The following is a 17,276-nucleotide window of genomic DNA, read 5'->3' as shown; positions in this document are numbered from 1 at the left end:
CCAGCGCGGGGCTGCGGCTCAGCCGGCGGCCCCGCCCCGCCCCGCCCGGCCGAGAGCGGCGGAGCCGGCAGGCGGCGGCAGGCAAGATGGCGGCGCTGGCGGGGCTGCGCGCCCTGCGGGGGCTCTGCGGCGCGGCGCTCTTTCTGGCCCAGCTCTACGTCTTCTCCGGGCGCGGTGAGCGTGGCCAGCGCCGCTCTGCCCGGGCTCCCCGAGGCCGAAACAGGGCGGGAGGTGGGGGGGGGGGGCTGCAGCCCGCGGCGGCCCGGCCGCTCCGAGCCCCTGGCCGGGCGGGGGAGGCCCGGCGGCTCCTAGCGCCTCGCTGGCAGGTGGGGGCTGTTCCCCGGAGCGCCGGCAGCCGGTCGCCGGAGCGGGGGCCGAGCGCGGCCCTGGCGGGCCCGTCTTCTGAGCGGCCGAGCCGGGAGGTGACTGCGGCCTCGACTCGCTGGAGACGCTTCCCCGGCGGGGGGGAGGGAGCCGGGCGCCTCGGGCAGGGCTGCCCCCCCCCAGCGCTGCGGGGCTGCAGCCCGGCGCTGAGGTGCTGGAGCGAAAGGCGGGCTGGGCCCCGCGCGCCGCCCGTGCCTGGTCCTTAACGGCCTGCGAGCCCGGGGGCGGCGGGGCGGCTGCGGCGGGGCCCGTGCCCTGCCCCCGGGCAGGGCCCGCTGGCGCTCTGCGTGTGCCCGGGGCTCACGGGCGCGGCGGGGCCGCGGGGTTCCCGCAGAGACGAACGCGCAGCCGGTGCGCGAGCGCAGCCGCGGTCGCCAGCCAGTTCAGCTATTGCAGGTTTCCATCAAAGCGGTGGCTGCACCGCTGGATTAAATGGTTGCACACGCTTTCCGCTACTGAATAGAACCTGTTCTCTGAGCAGTGTTGTCATTCTCATCATTAAAACAAAAAAAAAAAAGGCTGAATTGAAATAATTTCTTGTCTAAAAGGAACTATTGAGTTGTAGTGCTCATTTTAATGTTGGACAGAAGCATCCTGCTATTTATAGATCAGGAAGACAGATTTTTCTATTTTTTTATTCTCATTTCATTTTGCACTTGTAATTCTGTATCAATGCATTGAATTTAAACTGTTTCTGAAGATGAATTTTAATCTAGAAATATCACTTTCTCTGCTGTTATTTTCTTGTAGCGGGATCTTTGATGACCACTAAGCATTCACAGCCGCAGTCTACATTTTCAAAAAGTCTAACTTCAACAAGTACAAATACTCCCTATTTTAAAGCAGCAGGTACAGTATTATGTTGTTTCTTTTGTTTTTCTTCTGAGGGCCTTGTTTTGCAGCATCTTGAGTTCAGTACTAAAGTTTTTGAATTATGTCTTAGGAACCTGTGCATGCTTTCACCATGGTAAAAGATATTACAGTGTGACACATTACAAAGTACTTTTCAATGACTGTAGCAATTAGTTTTGTTTACAAAATCAGAAAATTGGTCCACTTAAGATTTTACAACTAGAAAATTACTAGTTAAACTGCCACTGTGGTTCATGTGTTTTATAATGTCTCAGGATGGTGGAAGTTCTTGAAAAACTTCAGTGTTCTGCAATAACTTATTACTGTTCCCTGCCCAACATAAATACAGTTCTTGTAGCTCACTAAGGGGCGCATGAGGATTGGCTGAAACACTGTTCTTGCTAGTAGCTTAAGAGGTAATTCTGAACACATGCAAACAGCAAGTGGCTAAGATAGCTGTAAACTTAATTAGACCTGAACTAAAAGTAGCTTACGTGTCAACCTGCTTCTATACCTGCCTAAACTGATTATTTCTGCTGAGAAATACTGGCTGAGGCGGTGCTAATCCATGCTAAGATCTGTTCTGGTGTTGTACTGAATGGTGTTGCTGTGCTGTCCTGTATAGAACTTTTGTGAGATCCTTGCAGGGTACCCTACGATGTTGTGTAGCCCGCTTGACTAATGCAGTGGTTCCCAGAACACAAACTTGTAATGCTGTTCACTGTATAATAAGGAAATGCAGTGTCTTTGTGTGTGTGTGTTTGTATATATGTGTAAAGGAAAATGTGTATATATATACACTTTTGATTGTATAGCTTTTTTATTTGCTTTTGTAATTTTATTCACATATTTCACCTTTCAGAAAGTACAGAAATTCCATCTTATGTGACTAAATGTCCTAGCAATGGGCTTTGCAGTAGATTGCCGCCAGACTGTATGACATGTAACACTAACTATTCCTGTATATATGGGAAGCCGGCCACTTTTGATTGCAAAGTCAAGCCACACGTTCATTGTGTTGTAAGTAACCTGTTACTTCTAAACCTAAATTTGTCTTCTAATTAAAACATGATGTCATAAAATATAAAAATTTGATTTCCAGGTTCTTACATAGGCAGGCTTGCAGATCTGTGATACGTTTAATTGGTTCAGCTGCAGGCTGTTGCTGAAGAGGTGGACCTACCCTTCTCTGTTTTGCCTGTCTTGCACTGCATCTTTTTGCTATGCAGCAATGCAGTCGAGTTAAATCAAGTTGTTGATCTACCAAAACTGAACCATTCTGAGAGCAGGGAGGCTAAATATATGTTGGAGGTACAAACTGATCTTACAGGTGAGACTGAATGAGTCCTCCTTTTAGCAGTAGCCTTAGCTTGGAGGAAGCAGTAGTGTTAAACTGCACTTTAATAAGGCTTTGTCAGTTTTCTAATGTTGATTTTTCCATTTTACTAGACTACATAGAGGTCACTTAAGAGGGTAATTGTTAATTTGCCCAAAATGTCTACCTGTGGAATGCAATTGGATAAATGTACACCATGATTATTTTTTTATTTCTAGTGAGGTGATAACACTGTCCTTTTATAGGATCAGAATAACCATGAGCAGGAGAACTTTACAATTAACATGACATGCCAGTTTTGCTGGCAGCTTGCAACAACTGATTACGTATGTACAAATTCTACAAACTGCATGACGGTTTCTTGTCCGCGACAACGATACAACGCCACTTGCACAGTACGGGATCATATTCATTGTCTAGGTAAGGTGGGCAAAAAGAGATTATATAAAGATTTTTGTCTGAAGAATTTCTTAATGTTTTTTGTAATGGGTATATATGATGATTGTTCATGTCCATTGCAGTAACAATCTGCACCTTGATTAATCTATTGAATTTTTTATAATTACATTTTAATTTTAAGCATAATAGTGACATCTGACTGTAAACATTGGGTTTTAATACTCTTGTATACCTTCACATGAAAGAAAATAGTGGTTTTATTTTTGTCCACTTCTGTGAATTAAACTAATTTTGACACCACCAATGGAATCAATATAAAATGTCTTAGTAGGAAAATTAAAAGAATCCATGCTGGCTTCACCCAACTAGCTTAATTTTACCCCTGTTTGTTCAGTGACTTTTAATGTTTTCTGGTGTGGGACAAAGACTGATGGAACAGAGGACTGTGGAGTATATATGAGCTTTCGTATTGACAGTGTTTGCTTCGATTAGCAATCCATCCTTTTAGACTCTTGTTAGAGAAATACAGTATTTTCTTGATTGTAATTTTCTTTCTCACTGTGTGGCCTTTGTTTGTTACATTAAGGTTTGAATGTTTTCTAATGTTTAGGTAATCGTGTCTTTCCTAAGATGCTCTATTGCAACTGGACCGGAGGTTATAAGTGGTCTACTGCCTTGGCACTGAGGTACACCAGAACTGTTAGATAACGTCAAGCTAAAATAGATAATATTATTAGAAGTAGATGGCTTGTCTATAAAATCTTCAGTTTGTGTGGTTTCCTGCTTGGTATTTTTTAATGGAGTACTGAATAACCAATATTTCATATCGTCTAGCTTAGAATTTAGAGCCATAGGATGCCCAAAGATTTCATATGCAGTGATACTAGTGGTCTTCAGTAAACAGAGCTTGAAAGAAACCATTTCCACTATGTCTGCATTGAATGTACTTTCTTCAGAATACGTGCCAATGATTCTTAGGCTTCACAAAGATATCCAGTTCCTGAGCAGAGAGGACATGTTGGTTTTTATTCTGTATGGTGTCCAATGAGGTACAGATGCTCCAAAAAATCTGCAGATTTACGGGTGTTTTCTCCCTTTTTTAATATGTTTTAAACAATTAGAGCTGAATGTTGTCCAAATCACTTCTTGGCATCTGAAATGAATGCAGCTGTTCGTAAATTCAATAGATGTCACTGAGCTTGCTGTAATTGGTACACAGTTGTTACGGCTTCCTTCTCAACTGTAACAGCTAGAAATGCCTTAAGATGAAGTTTCTTGCACTTTAAATTATTAGGGAAGAGATCGGTTCAGTAGTATTGAAAGAAGCTATTTAGGTTATTCTTGTAATATTAAGCCATTAGAGCACCACAATAGCAATTTGAAAGTTAACTGTAGTTCTGGTGGTGAAGACCTTTGTCAAAATTTAATATTTCAAAAGTGCTTAATGTGATAAGTTGGGCAGTGAGAGTGTCTGTTACTAGAGCCAAAGGTTGTTTGGGGTTTTTTTAGTATCTTCTAGCTTTGAAAAGTGAAGATAAGTTTATAAATCTGAGAGATTAAGGTTTTATTGTTTGTTGTGAATGAAAAACTTTCATGTCTCTGAATAGTATTAATTAGCTAAGAAATAGCATGCTACTTAATCAGAAGCTTTCTCATTTAATAATCCAGTCAGCTCTTTTTGTACAAGAAATGTGTAGTTTATCGAATGACGTAGAGCAAAACTATTGTCAAGTTGTAGGTACGTCAGAAAGAAGTGTGTATGGATACCCAAACTAAGTTCCTCTAAAAATAATTACAACAAATCATGTTTTTATTCTTACAGCATCACCCTTGGTGGATTTGGAGCTGATCGTTTCTATTTGGGCCAGTGGCGGGAAGGTCTGGGAAAACTCTTCAGCTTTGGTGGACTTGGAATATGGACACTAATTGATGTGCTACTAATCGGTGTTGGCTATGTGGGACCTGCAGATGGTTCTCTGTATATTTAAATGTGGGTACAACGTGTTTCAGAGAGGAGTAAGTGCTTGGCAAGGGCTCTAAAAAGAATGTAGAGATTTGCACCTTTAAGGTAGAATGATGAACAACTGTTCTTGCTGTGTGCATACATTTTAATGTACAGTATCTGTACTTAGTTTGCCTTTAACTAAGGTAAAATAAAAGAGTGGATCACTGATTAAGTTGAAATTCCCTTCCTTTCTTCTATGACATGCTATTTTTCTATGAAAAATGTTGAGCAGTGCTTGAAGGTAGATGCTTTGTCAAGCACCAAAAGAGATGCAAACTTAACTTGAATATTGTTTACTTCATATTTGTATGCTTGAATTTAAATTTATTGCTACCTTCCCTAAATATGTCAGCGAATTTTATTTTTTTTTTTGTATTTATGGGAGGATAACTTATTTGCCTGAATTACTGTAGCAGTATGTAGGTCACAGTGTTCTATGATGTTAATTAGATTTATCTTTTGTTTTGGGACATAGCAAGAGCTAACATTTGCTTAGTGACTTGACTTAAAGTTGTGGGGGGGTTTAGAATTAGATTGCAGTAACAGCTAAATATGAAATACTTGAAATAGATTTTAGGATCGTTGCAGAGCTTATTTATTTTGGTTGGGTTTGACCTGCGTGTCAGTGAAAGGTACAACTTGTATTCTGGCGCTAGCAAGCTTGCCAAGTTAATTAAAAAAAAAAAAAAAAAGGGGGGGTGTCGGTAATAAAATCGATGCGTTTGTGCGCTGAGGGCTTCCTCCTCAGCAGTGACGGAGCGAGGCGCGGAGCCGGCACGGAACGGCTCGGTGCAGCCCAGCGCCGGGCCCGCGGCGCCTGCCCGCCCCCCCGCCGGCGCATCGGGCTCTGCCGCCCCGTCGCGCTGCACTTGAACCCCCGCGCGTGTAGTGCTGGGGTGCGGCGGCCCTGGAAGGCCTGTCACTTGAATAAACGCGGAGCTGGCACGGAACCACGGCGCGAGTGTTCCTTACCGCCGTGCCCCGGCTGCCCCTCTGCTTCCCCGGGGTGTGTGTGGGGGGGTGGGGGGTGGGGCGGGGCGGGGCGCGTAGGGGCAGGCAGCCGCCCGGGGGGGCGGGGCGGGCCCGGGGGCGGTGCTGCCGCCGTGACCCTGGCCACCGCCCTCCGCTGGCATAGGCGCCGTCATGGCGGCGGAGACGGAGCTGCACTTTTATCGGCAGCTGCCCAAAGTGGTGAGCGAGCGGCGGGACGGCGCGGCGGGGACGGGGGGCGGCGGGCGGCAGCCGCTGCGCGCGCTTTCCCTGAGGGGACTGGCCCCTCTGCGCGCGCTTTCCCTGAGGGGACTGGCCCTTCTGCGCGCGCTTTCCCTGAGGGGACTGGCCCCTCTACGCGCGCGGTCCCTGAGGGGACTGGCCCTGGGCAGGGTGTGGCGGGCCCTTACCGGCGCGGCTGGCTTGCAGCTCAGCGCCTGATCTCCCAGTTACCTCAGTTGAGCGGGATCGTGGGTTTGTTTTTATTTTGGCCCTGTTTTCCCCGAGGCTGACCAAGGAGTCTGTCCCCGATAACGCTGTTCCCCGTGTCCCGAAGGGTGTAGCCCCCTCGCAGCGTATCGGCGCTGCCCTCCAGCGAGCCTTCCCGGGCGCCCGCCCGGTGGCCTGTTTTGCAGGGTTTATGGTTTTCGTCTGACTGAATTCTCTGAGGTATTTCACTTGTAAGACTGTGACAAATTCAACGCAGCAGTAGCAGTACGTGTCCGGCTTGGTTTGCAGAGGCGGCGAGCAGCCCTAGCTCCTGCTGCTCAGCTGTAGTTGTGCTCCTTCACAGGTTAGGATGCTTGGACACCTTTTCTTCTGCTTGTGAACTTTGCGCTTTAAAACAGGAACCTGAAGTACAATACTTCACAAAGTTAAAATAATTAAATCTTGAAGGAGTTACAGTTCCCACACGTTTTCCAGTCGAAGGGCTGGAGAAGTCTTTCTCCTGTTGTTCTGACCCCAGTGAAAGGGGCGCATTCCAGGGGGGCGAGGGATCAGTAACAGCGCAGAGGCTCTGTGGACATGTTTCACCTGAGTTGGAAGGGCTCCAGCGAGCCGTTCCCATGTTGGGAGCCAAGAGATTGTAAGCAGGAGTGAAGGTGAGGTGAGGAAGGGAGCTGAGGCTCGTAGGTTTGGTCCAAAGCCAGGCAGAAAGCGAGCTCAGGCAAGGGAGGGCAGTTACCCCCGCTGCTGTCAACAGGCACAGGTAGCATCTTGCTGGATTTCTGGTGTGAGTTGAAACTTCAAAGTATGAAAGATAGAAGGGTGAGTGGATATACAGATGTTGCTATTTTCAAACAATATACACATACATTTCACTTACAGTGGATATGGGGAAAGGGTTATTGAATCCTTATTATACTTTTCTTAATACTGGGGTGGCTGTTGGCTTCCTCCTCCCGTCGACTCGCAGCACTGCAATGCTGGGCTGGAGAGCTCCCCTTCCCGAGCCGGCTGTGCTCCCACTGAGATTGGTGCTGACAGCAGCCTGCCAAGTGAGAAGGAACGAACAGGACAGTCTCAGTTGAACCGGTGCAAAAGCATGAGGAAACAAGTTTAGCTGAATGCAGAGGTAGCCTGTTTTATTTTCAAACTCAGAGTGAAACAACAACATAGGATACAAGAACAGTAATACAAACAAGACGTAGAAGCCATCCTTTTCTCCAGACAAAGCCGTAGGATTTTTTTCTTTAGGAACTTCATGCTCATTTGAATGGCTGTATCAGTTCTGCCACTATGAAGAAACTTATGGCCCAGAAGCCATACCTTCAGATCCAGAACGGAATGACTATGATTGACAAAGGAAAGAAAAGAACCCTAGATGAGTGAGTAGATGCATGGGTGTGTCTATGTGATGAACAGTTACTGAGTGTCCTTTAAGTTCAAAACAGAGACATGTATGGCCTTACCCACTGACTGCAGAAAATACATTTTTGAGTCCTACTTACAGGCCAATCCATTTGATTTTTTGCTGCTTGTATCTATGAATAACTTAGATATTTGCAAAGTGAAAGGATAGCTCATATTGATTCACTCCCTTTTTAAGGGACTGAAAGTTTTCACTTGTAGCATATGCACTTCAGAAAAAATTGACTCATATTTATGTTTTCCTTTGTGCTTCAAAAAGCTTTGTGGTAACAACAACAATAATAATAATAATAATTTCTGTTGTGAATGCATTATTAGCATTTAAAATCAGAAGTCACCATTCAGATGGTCTTTGAATTTTAGTATACAAGCTTGCTAGTTGAGCATAGTGAGTACATGTTTTCAAAGTGTATTTTTTTATAATAATAATTTTACTGTTCAATGCTTGTCCAATTAATTTTTAATTTTTTATTTTAGATGTTTTCAGATGTTTCAGATCATCTATCAGATTACCACTAGGACTGAAGATATTTTACTGGTAAGTTAATTAAAAGTTCACTCAAAACAAGCAAGCAATACACACAGTCAAATGTAGTTGGATTAACAGCATGGGGTTCCAAGTAACATTATCAACAATGGTCCTTTCAGCTGGAAGTCAGAATTATTATTGTAAAACACATTAATTTTAAAACACAGGGGTTCATATAACTTCTGCGTTTAATATTTGTGAAAGCAGTGAGCTTCCAATATGGTGGTCATTGTGACTGCTCAGATGCTTGGACTGATAACGTCTTAAAAAGGTGGTATCTCTTCATTGTTACCAAACTTTAGATTTACTGTAGTCTTCTGTTTCTTCTTTGGTTCATTATGTACCAAAACTACAGAATTAGAATTGCCCTTTGTTCACCTCGGATTACAAAACTGTCAAGGAGAACTGTTGTGAGGTCAGAATAGGGAGCAGAAAGTGGTGTAGTGTCCTCGCCTTTCCTCCTGTAAAGGGACGTTTAGGCAGGCTGTTGAACTTGCCTAAGGGTACAGCAGCTGTGAAAGGGGTGATGGCTGTACCGGTTGAGGGGTGTTCCTGTTCAGACAAGGAAATTCTCATTTGTCCTAACTGTTTAGTACCACTGAGGGATCTGAAGGTGTAGTATTTCCAGAGATGGATAGCACTAAAAACACATAGGGCCTGAAAATTTTGCAGGGGTTTCATGCCAAAAAATAATGGGGTCTTTTAGTTGTAAAGGAAAATATAACCAATTACAGGCTTTACTGTCATGATGTTGAATACGCCATTTATTAATCAGATAACTAAAGATGTTATTAAAGAATTTGCTGATGATGGTGTCAAGTATCTGGAATTGAGGAGCACTCCTAGAGAAGAAAAGTCCACAGGTACAGTCTGTTCTGGTTTTTAATTTGTAAGTCTGATGTGTTGTAAAACCTAAAAGTTTAGACTTTGTTAATAACAAGTAAAGTCAAATTCAGTTGGTTCAATAAAAAACCCCAAAACTTTAAATATAAAAGCAAAGATTTAACTGTGTAAAGGCATGTCACTTTACTATTAGATTTTTGAGGACAAAATTGTATGGGTTATAACAGCTACCCAAGCATTTGGGTTATTTGCTTTAGTACGACATCTGAGTCTGCTAATATTTTAAATAGCTGATATATTTTCTTCCAGTTATTTAATTTTTTATTTCCTTTTAGATGTGTTTTTTTAGAAACACAGAAAATAAGTTCTGCTGCTACTCTTTGGTTCATGTTAAGTTATTTTCTTTCTCCCAGATGCTTAGGAGGAGGCTTAATTCAAATATATGCTTCAAAGTAAAGCTGCATTTATAAATAGAATCAGAACTATACAGATGAGGAGTCTATGGACTAAAATCAAAGGTGCAAATTGAAACTTTGAGGCTAGAGAGCTGGGTCTGCAACATAATAAAATATGTTTATTCCAAATGTGTGTATGTGTTTATAGGTATGACCAAAAGGATGTATGTTGAAACTGTACTTGAAGGTATAAAGCAGTGTAAAGAAGAAGGCTTGGATATAGATGTAAGGTAAATAAAGCACATGGAGTACCTCTGTTTCAAGGTTTTGTGTCTGATGCTTGGTCGTGGTTTGCAGAGTTTACAGACCATTGGCATAGGAAAGAAAATGGTGCTTAAACTAGATTACATGGAGTGGAAACAGATAATTTGCATGGAAACCTGAATTTTTATCTTTCTTTTTACTGGTAGAGAATGAAACTGGGTAAAGCTTTTCAGCTCTAAAACGGTCCATTCTCTGCAACATTTTCAGGAAAAGCAGTGCTTTTGATGGAAATTGCATTGAAGACTCCTTTTTCACAGTTTAGATCGATCGCAGAGATTTTCCTTGCTTGGCTGTACAAGCAACCTGCTGTAAGGGAGAAGTAGTCCTAATCAGCAGAAAAGTTTCAGAAGGTGTCAGCGGTTACTTAGGGGCAGTCTGCTTGCCTGTCTTTTATACTCTCGTAGCAACTGTTGTTAGATTAATTTGTGGAAGCTGAAGCATTCTCATTCTTCGTGTGTGCTCCTCGGAGAGGTTGCTCGCCTGATATGGCAGGCGGCAAATGAGCAGCACATTGTTCCCTGCCCTCCCTCTCACTGTGGCTGTTGCATTTCACAGGCTAACCTACTCATCTTATGTGTGTCCCTCTGCACTTTGGTACCTTCATTCCTTGAACAGTTTCCTGTACAAATACTCCTTATACTCAGCCATGGAGGATGTGAAGTGCCATTTTTATTGGTATCATATTTGTTGGTCTTCTGATATTACAGTTTGTATTTAACTTAATATGTGTGTTTCCACTCTAGATTGTTAATAGCAATAAATAGAAGAGGCGGCCCAGCAGTTGCTAAGCAGACTGTTAAACTTGCTGAAGAGTTTCGTCTTTCCACTGACGGCGTTGTAGTAGGACTTGACCTCAGCGGTGATCCCACTGTAAGTTTTTGTTTATTTTGATCTGTTCTTGAAGATAAGTACATGGTGTTGTGTGACAGGGAGCGGTTCTGCTCACACTTCGATCTTACAAGGTTTTGTCTGATCTTTGTTGCTAGTTTGAATGGATTACTTGTACTCTTGATACCAGGTTAATCCCTGTTGCTGTAAGGGACAGATACTGTAACAAGGAATCAATAGATTAATATGACACTGAAAAAAGAGCCACTGAGAAGTGGCATTTATCTGGGAAGTGTCTTGTTACTAAATTGTCCTGAGCAGAATGACTGCAAGTTGACACTAGTTTAAATTTTGTTTAGATGCACTAAATTCTTATTGCACAGTAAGAAAGCAGAAATATTTGAGGATAGCTGCCAAGCTGAAATGAAATAGCCTTGGGTGATAGTTGTAGAAAGGATATCAAAATCAAGACAGTTGGCTTGTTGGTGTTGGGCATCATCATCTGAACTACTGACACTTGACCAATTTGTCTAAATTGTGCTCATATAGCAGAACGTTATGTGACTTGCTGCATTCAAAACTGAAGTGATGGGAAAAGAAAAATAACCCGGTGTAACTGTTTTTGGATTAAATATTTTGATATTGCTAGGCTTCTTAACTGTTGTAATAGGAGGAGTGCCATAAAACAAGTTATAGAATGTTGATGTGTGTCTGTCTTCAAGGCAGGACATGGTCAAGATTTTTTGGAACCGCTCTCAGAAGCAAAAAAAGCAGGTCTAAAGCTGGCATTGCATCTTTCAGAGGTAAAAGTTTTCTTTGGTTTGGTCCTTCTCTGTAATTCTTATTTGATAAAAACCTTGATGAAACTAGAATTAATTTCTGTGCTTTTTGAACTTCTCAGGTCAAAGTAGTAACAGGTTTGGCGCATTTTGACAAGAGAGAAGAAAACAAGGAGAAATCTTCAACAGTCTTCAAATTGTTTGTTATTGTACTGTATCTATTGGGGGGTTAGGTGCGAACTTAAAAATTACTAATATTCCAAGAGATCCACTGTTTTCTTCCTGGTATTTTATCAGAAGTCATGTGTCGTAAAATTTGCACATTTTCATGAGTGGTTCTGTTAGCTCTGCTTCTATCAGAAAGACTTGGGCTTCTGCATACAATCTGTTGCAGTGGTGGCTGAAGTTTACTCTGAAGGGCCTGATAAATACTGAAAATATTTTTATTCCTTTGAGAAATTAAGCATAAGATATATGAACTCTCAGGCCTATTTATACTTGCTTCTGTTTCATTAAGGAGGCTTTTGCAGGGTGTTCCTGCATGCTTTTCTGAAAATATATTTCTTAATGTGTGGTTTTCTGGTTTTGTTTCATTTTGTTGTTTGGTTGCTTTTGGCCTCTTGCAGTTTAAGTTCTTCACGCACCATTTCTTTAATCCTTGTGTAAAACAGATGTTAAAGGTCATCTTGAGAGAGTAGTTTTGAAACTGAAGCGTACAGAACTAATCTAAGGCCTCCAACTGATAGTTCTTCAGAACTGCAAATACTGATCACGTGTTTTTACAAACCAGTTTAGGATTATGGCTTCCTTGGTTTATAGTTCCAAGCTGAGGGTCACTTTCATGCACTACTTCTTTCTTTACAGGGTAGTAGTGCAGATATTTAGTCTCACTAACACTTTCTTTTGGATAAGATATGCTGTGAAAATAGAACTTGAAGTCCGTTGCCATTACTTAATGGGCTGGTTTGTGCTGCATTGTATGTAAAATGCATCCTCTCTAGATTCCAAATCAAGAAGAGGAGACCAAAATTCTCCTGGGCCTGCCTCCTGACAGGATTGGACATGGAACATTTCTCAACTCTGCAACAGCAGGTTCAGAAGAGTTAGTACCCCTTGTTCGACAAAATCATATACCTATTGGTAAGAAAAAAAGTTAAGAAAATTACTTGGTGATCTCTAGATTGCAGAATATGATACATACTGCTGATCTAGAAACTGATTTGTCTTTGACCAGAGGTGGCTTAAAAAAACGCAGCACTGTATGTGAGAGAATTGCTTATAAAGCTACACTGGTAATGCTTTTTTTGGACATATTTGTGGCAGCAGACAACAATTGATGTCTCAGATGAAAACAAAACTAAATAGTAACTTGTAGTTACTGTGCAAGGTTGTGTGTTCTTTCTTTATCTGGTTTGCAAGCTCCATAAATTTTATACCCAGCCAGTAGTTCAGAAGAAACTGATGACTAAACTTCCCTCAGAAGATATTACCAAATATTTGGAGCATAGAAAACCAAGAAAACAACAATAGCTGATTGTAATTTTCAGTCAGGAACAGAAATAAGTCAATTAATGTTGTCAGAAACATGTCTTTTGTTTTGATATATATCCTTGTTTCTTCTTGTTTTTTCCCTTAGAACTTTGCATGACATCAAACATTAAAACTCAGACAGTGCCTTCCTGTGACAAACACCATTTTGGATACTGGTACAACATGGGCCACCCTGCAGTGCTTTGTGTAAGTTTTTTTTTTTATTTTAACCATGTATTTAGGCAAAGAGCCAAACCAATGGGAAACGGGAGAAGTCAGTCTCCTTTTATGGATCACAGAACTCACTCACCAACAATTTCTGACCTTGCAGCAAATCATCTGCTTATAGGAAAACATCTTTCATGTTCTGTTTGAGAAATGCTTGTAATACAAATGAGAATTTTCAGTATTTCTCCTGGTTTTATTGTAAAGCAAGACCTTTCTCTTTCTGTATAGATAAAATGGTTGCTATACATCCAATGAGCTTCTTAGCTGTTTGCATATTGACAGATTTCTGTTACACGTATTGGTCCAATGCTTGCATGTAAGCTTGTGCTTACCTGGGTAGTTATTGTGTTGGATGAAAGTTCTTGAGTTCTCTTGACAGGTAATTAAAGTCTTTAAACGTTGAGGTGCCCAGTACTTCTGCTGGCACTGGCAGGTTTTTACTATCATCCTGTTGGTTTAACCCCTATAATGTGTAGCATCGTCCATGTGCATGTATATACATTAGAGCGTTGTGCTTATTATTCAAATAAGCCTCAATCCTTTATTATATACTTATTATTGAGTTTGAACTCTGTCATATTACATGAAAAAATAATGACTAGAGATTGATTTCAGACATTTTCAGTTGTGAAAAGACCAATGAGGTCACGTAAGTAAGCATTTTACCCGTAAAGGTCTACAAAAACAAGACTAGTAGAATAAGGAGATACTACAGTGTCATAAATTTAGCAGGGTATATTTAGCATTCTTCTCTGTGGGGACACAAGGACTCTGATTTGCAGGTGGGTAATCTCATTAACCCTTAAATAATCCTAACTTGCTCCTTTTAGATGAATAATCTTTAGATGGCTTTTGATCATATGTTTTTGCTGCTAGCATAGTACTTCAGTCAGTATCAAAAACCTGTTCTACTTGACATGAAGCACAGAGGGTGAGAGGGTTTCTTCCCTGAAAGTGTAGGAATGCAGAGCGGGCTGCAGTTGCCAGGTCTGAGGACAGGGAAAAGAGGAATAAGGAGACCTGTGCATACTGACAGGGCTTGAATGTATGCGTCATTTAATAGCCATCTTTCTCTAGCCTTTTTAATAAGAAATCCTGTCTTCTTGATAAATTGTGCTGTCACTTTAAGATGTTTTCTTGTATGTTTGAATAATTTATTCCTTTTGAGTGAAAATAGGGAAAATGAAGTATGAAATGATTGCCAGCAGTTGAAAGAACTGTGGAAAAACATATGAAACTGGAAGATAAAACTGGTATGTGTAGAAAAAAACCTTTTTGATGTAGAACTAATTTAAACTTTTTTTTTTCTTTCAATTTAACTCCAGACTGATGATAAAGGCGTCTTTGCAACAGATCTGTCGCAAGAATACGAGCTGGTTGCAAAAACATTTAATCTGACTCGATCACAGATGTGGGATCTTTCCTACGAATCAATCAACTATATCTTTGCTTCAAGCGTAGTAAAATCAAAGCTAAGGGAACAGTGGTGTAAACTGAAGCCAACTCTGTTTGATTAATCTAACTGTTGTTCTAAACAGCGTGGGTGTATTAGCTTATTATAATTATATAATTATATATAGCTTATAAAAAATACTCATTTTTTACTGAAATCCCTGGCTTTTTTTAGACTTCAGGTTTATAAATCCAGCCCATAAACTGTGCTGGTGCAAAAAGATTACAGGACTGCATCCTTTGTTAGTGGGGACAGAAGTAAATGTTCTTTTGTATTTGGGAGGGCTCCCAACGGGTGGCTATAAAATTCCAAATGTGTTGTCACATCATTCCTCTCTGCTTGATAGGAGGTTTTAAAAAAATTGTTAGTTGAACTGTGTCATCATACTATGGACATTTGACAGAACAAAAGAAAGGCATGTTTTGTGTGCTTAACACAAGCTGTTAGGGTTTAAAATGTCTCTATTGGCAACATTATGCCAAGCTGTTTGTGTGTATGGTGTGACTATTTGGGTTGTGTATTGTTTTTAAACAGAACTTTTGAATGATTGACTGAATGCAAAGACAGAAACAAAGTGAGGGAGAATGAAATATTTGTCCCAAAGGAATTAAATATTGCATCTGGTAATATTTATATATATATAAAGTATAAAATAATTTACTGGTATGACTGAAGCCTGCTGTGGATTGTGTAGCGTACACAGTGGTGCCTATTGATGCGCTCAGCACTGGTAGTGTTTAGACTTTTAAGTTAAGAACCTTGAATGCCTTAGCAAACTGTGAACTGCTTGGTGGGAAATGGGCTAACTCTTAAAATGCTTTTTAGATTTGCTGTTTGTTTCTTTTAAAAAAACTAATAAAAATAGCTTCAACCTCCTTCAAACTGCTACTTGGGGTGTGCATGTGTGTGTATGTGCACACGCACGTGTGTGAGATCTGCAGAAGAGGAGCAGGTATCACTTGTTGCAGGATTTGGCGAGTGTGAGTCCCCGGAGCAGACTCCCTGTCTGCAAGCAGCACCACTTCTCTTCTGACAGCAGACGGTGCTCCTTGGTTCAGGCAGTGACAGGGTTTGCTCTGCATGTCTCTGTGCCTCTGCATTTTGATACTGAGATACCAAAATATATATGAAATATGTATGTGCAACAGTATGTAATACTAGACATTGCTAGCTACTGTACAAGGTATCGCAAGAGAAAGTATTTCATACCTGGTATATTTTTACATTGATTAAACAAGCAAACATTTGGGGCTCTGCAAGGAATACTGAATATAAATATAATGACACAAAAGCTGTACATTATTCTGTTTTGGTCTTTTTTTAATACCAACAGCATAAAGTAGTTGCTCTGGCCCCAAAGTGGCAATAAGAAATGAAATGGGGGGTGGGAAGATAGCGGAGAAGTGTCTGCGGGGCTACCTGAGGTGTCCACAGAACGTCGGTTCAAGCAGAAAACCTTCCTGTGGGAGATGGGGGAAGATCATGTGAAGCAGAACTGTGGGTTTATGTGTTCTAACCTGAGCTCAGAATAAGACCTCATGCTGACTTTTTGTTTAGAAACAGTACTTTTCTATTACTTGCCAAATAGTTTCACTGATCACACTATCTTTTGTTGTTTGATCAAGTTGCATTATCACTTGCTGTTTGATCAAGTTTGTCTGTATTTTCTTTCTACAAAAAGAATTACTATGGTAAATGTATTCTTTTTCCTTTCTTAGGGAAAAGGTCTCTATAGGTTGACCAGCTTTCTGGAATGTTACAGAACATTTATCTTGGTCTCGGAGTAAGTGGGCCTACGCTCAAGTGAGATGGCATTCTCTTGTAAGTTTTATAATATTTCTATAGGTTATGGCCCTCTAATAACACTTCAATAACATAGTATTTGGTTTATTAGGGAAGAAAAACCATTGACTGTTTACTAAAGGGTAATCCTCAGTGTCCATTTATCTGTCAAGTGTAGAACTTTCTAAAGCAAAATAAGACTCACAGTTAGCGGCTGATGAGGTTATTACTTTGATACTGTCAGTTATTTGGAAGTTTGATTTTTAAGGTTTACATGTGGAATGTGACATGCTGATGCGTTCATTCCGAGAGCACAGCCCTAATAAATGCTGCTGGTTTCCTTTTTTGCTGCAAGCATACAGGTTCTTAGATTTTTAACATTATGGGTTATTACAAGTAGTTCTCAATATATCCATTTAATTGACTTCGTGCATCTTCAAAATACTGCCTTGCATCAGTGGTAGTACTACCCCCAAACAGTTTTATAATTAAAAATGCTATAATAAAATAAAAATCTTCCCTGATTATAAATGAAACAAGTGTTCTGGATAAATAGTGAAACAGTGCTGTCACATCTAATCCAGTTATGGAATCATCCTTCTGAGGACCACGTACCTATCCTGTCACCTGGGTCCTTGCAGACGTGCTGCTCATTTAAAACCCCACCACTTTGCATTTAACAATATTCATAGTGTCTCAGCTGGTAACAGGAGTCAGGAGGTAACTTGGAAGATTCCATTTCTGTGA

At 41.2% G+C, this 17,276-nt stretch overlaps 2 protein-coding genes across 3 annotated transcripts; both read left to right on the top strand.

The window, feature by feature from the left end:
• The first annotated feature begins 36 nt into the window (after positions 1-36).
• TM2D3 (TM2 domain containing 3) lies at positions 37-5,314 on the top strand. Its single transcript, XM_037395671.1, has 6 exons — positions 37-174; positions 1,135-1,233; positions 2,099-2,256; positions 2,818-2,992; positions 3,582-3,657; positions 4,794-5,314. The coding sequence occupies exons 1-6, from the start codon at positions 87-89 to the stop codon at positions 4,957-4,959; spliced, it is 762 nt and encodes a 253-aa protein (XP_037251568.1). The 5' UTR covers positions 37-86; the 3' UTR covers positions 4,960-5,314.
• A 748-nt stretch (positions 5,315-6,062) lies between these two features.
• On the top strand, positions 6,063-16,044 carry ADAL (adenosine deaminase like). 2 transcript variants are annotated; one of them, XM_037394622.1, is made up of 10 exons: positions 6,063-6,167; positions 7,665-7,795; positions 8,316-8,376; positions 9,143-9,230; positions 9,814-9,895; positions 10,673-10,799; positions 11,480-11,560; positions 12,538-12,676; positions 13,173-13,273; positions 14,620-16,044. In XM_037394622.1, the coding sequence occupies exons 1-10, from the start codon at positions 6,120-6,122 to the stop codon at positions 14,809-14,811; spliced, it is 1,050 nt and encodes a 349-aa protein (XP_037250519.1). In that variant the 5' UTR covers positions 6,063-6,119; the 3' UTR covers positions 14,812-16,044. The 2 variants fall into 2 exon arrangements, with proteins under 2 accessions (XP_037250519.1, XP_037250520.1); XM_037394623.1 differs by lacking the exon at positions 7,665-7,795 and having other exon boundaries at positions 6,074-6,167.
• The last annotated feature ends 1,232 nt before the right edge of the window (positions 16,045-17,276 follow it).

The sequence above is a fragment of the Falco rusticolus genome, chromosome 7 (genome assembly GCF_015220075.1).
Source record: "Falco rusticolus isolate bFalRus1 chromosome 7, bFalRus1.pri, whole genome shotgun sequence".
In the NCBI taxonomy this organism is placed as follows: Eukaryota; Metazoa; Chordata; class Aves; order Falconiformes; family Falconidae; genus Falco; species Falco rusticolus.
The sequence above is the reverse complement of the archived record's forward strand: the minus strand, read 5'-3'. Positions and strand labels throughout refer to the sequence as shown.

What these genes read in the sequence shown, in the direction of transcription:
- TM2D3 (XM_037395671.1), top strand. Translation starts at nt 87, where the DNA reads ATGGCGGCGCTGGCGGGGCTGCGCGCCCTGCGGGGGCTCTGCGGCGCG. An exon ending in CTACGTCTTCTCCGGGCGCG is followed by an intron (nt 175 to 1,134) that starts GTGAGCGTGGCC and finishes ATTTTCTTGTAG; the next exon opens with CGGGATCTTTGATGACCACT. An exon ending in AGCCACACGTTCATTGTGTT is followed by an intron (nt 2,257 to 2,817) that starts GTAAGTAACCTG and finishes GTCCTTTTATAG; the next exon opens with GATCAGAATAACCATGAGCA.
- ADAL (XM_037394622.1), top strand. Translation starts at nt 6,120, where the DNA reads ATGGCGGCGGAGACGGAGCTGCACTTTTATCGGCAGCTGCCCAAAGTG. An exon ending in ATCGGCAGCTGCCCAAAGTG is followed by an intron (nt 6,168 to 7,664) that starts GTGAGCGAGCGG and finishes TTTTTTCTTTAG; the next exon opens with GAACTTCATGCTCATTTGAA. An exon ending in TGGCATTGCATCTTTCAGAG is followed by an intron (nt 11,561 to 12,537) that starts GTAAAAGTTTTC and finishes CATCCTCTCTAG; the next exon opens with ATTCCAAATCAAGAAGAGGA.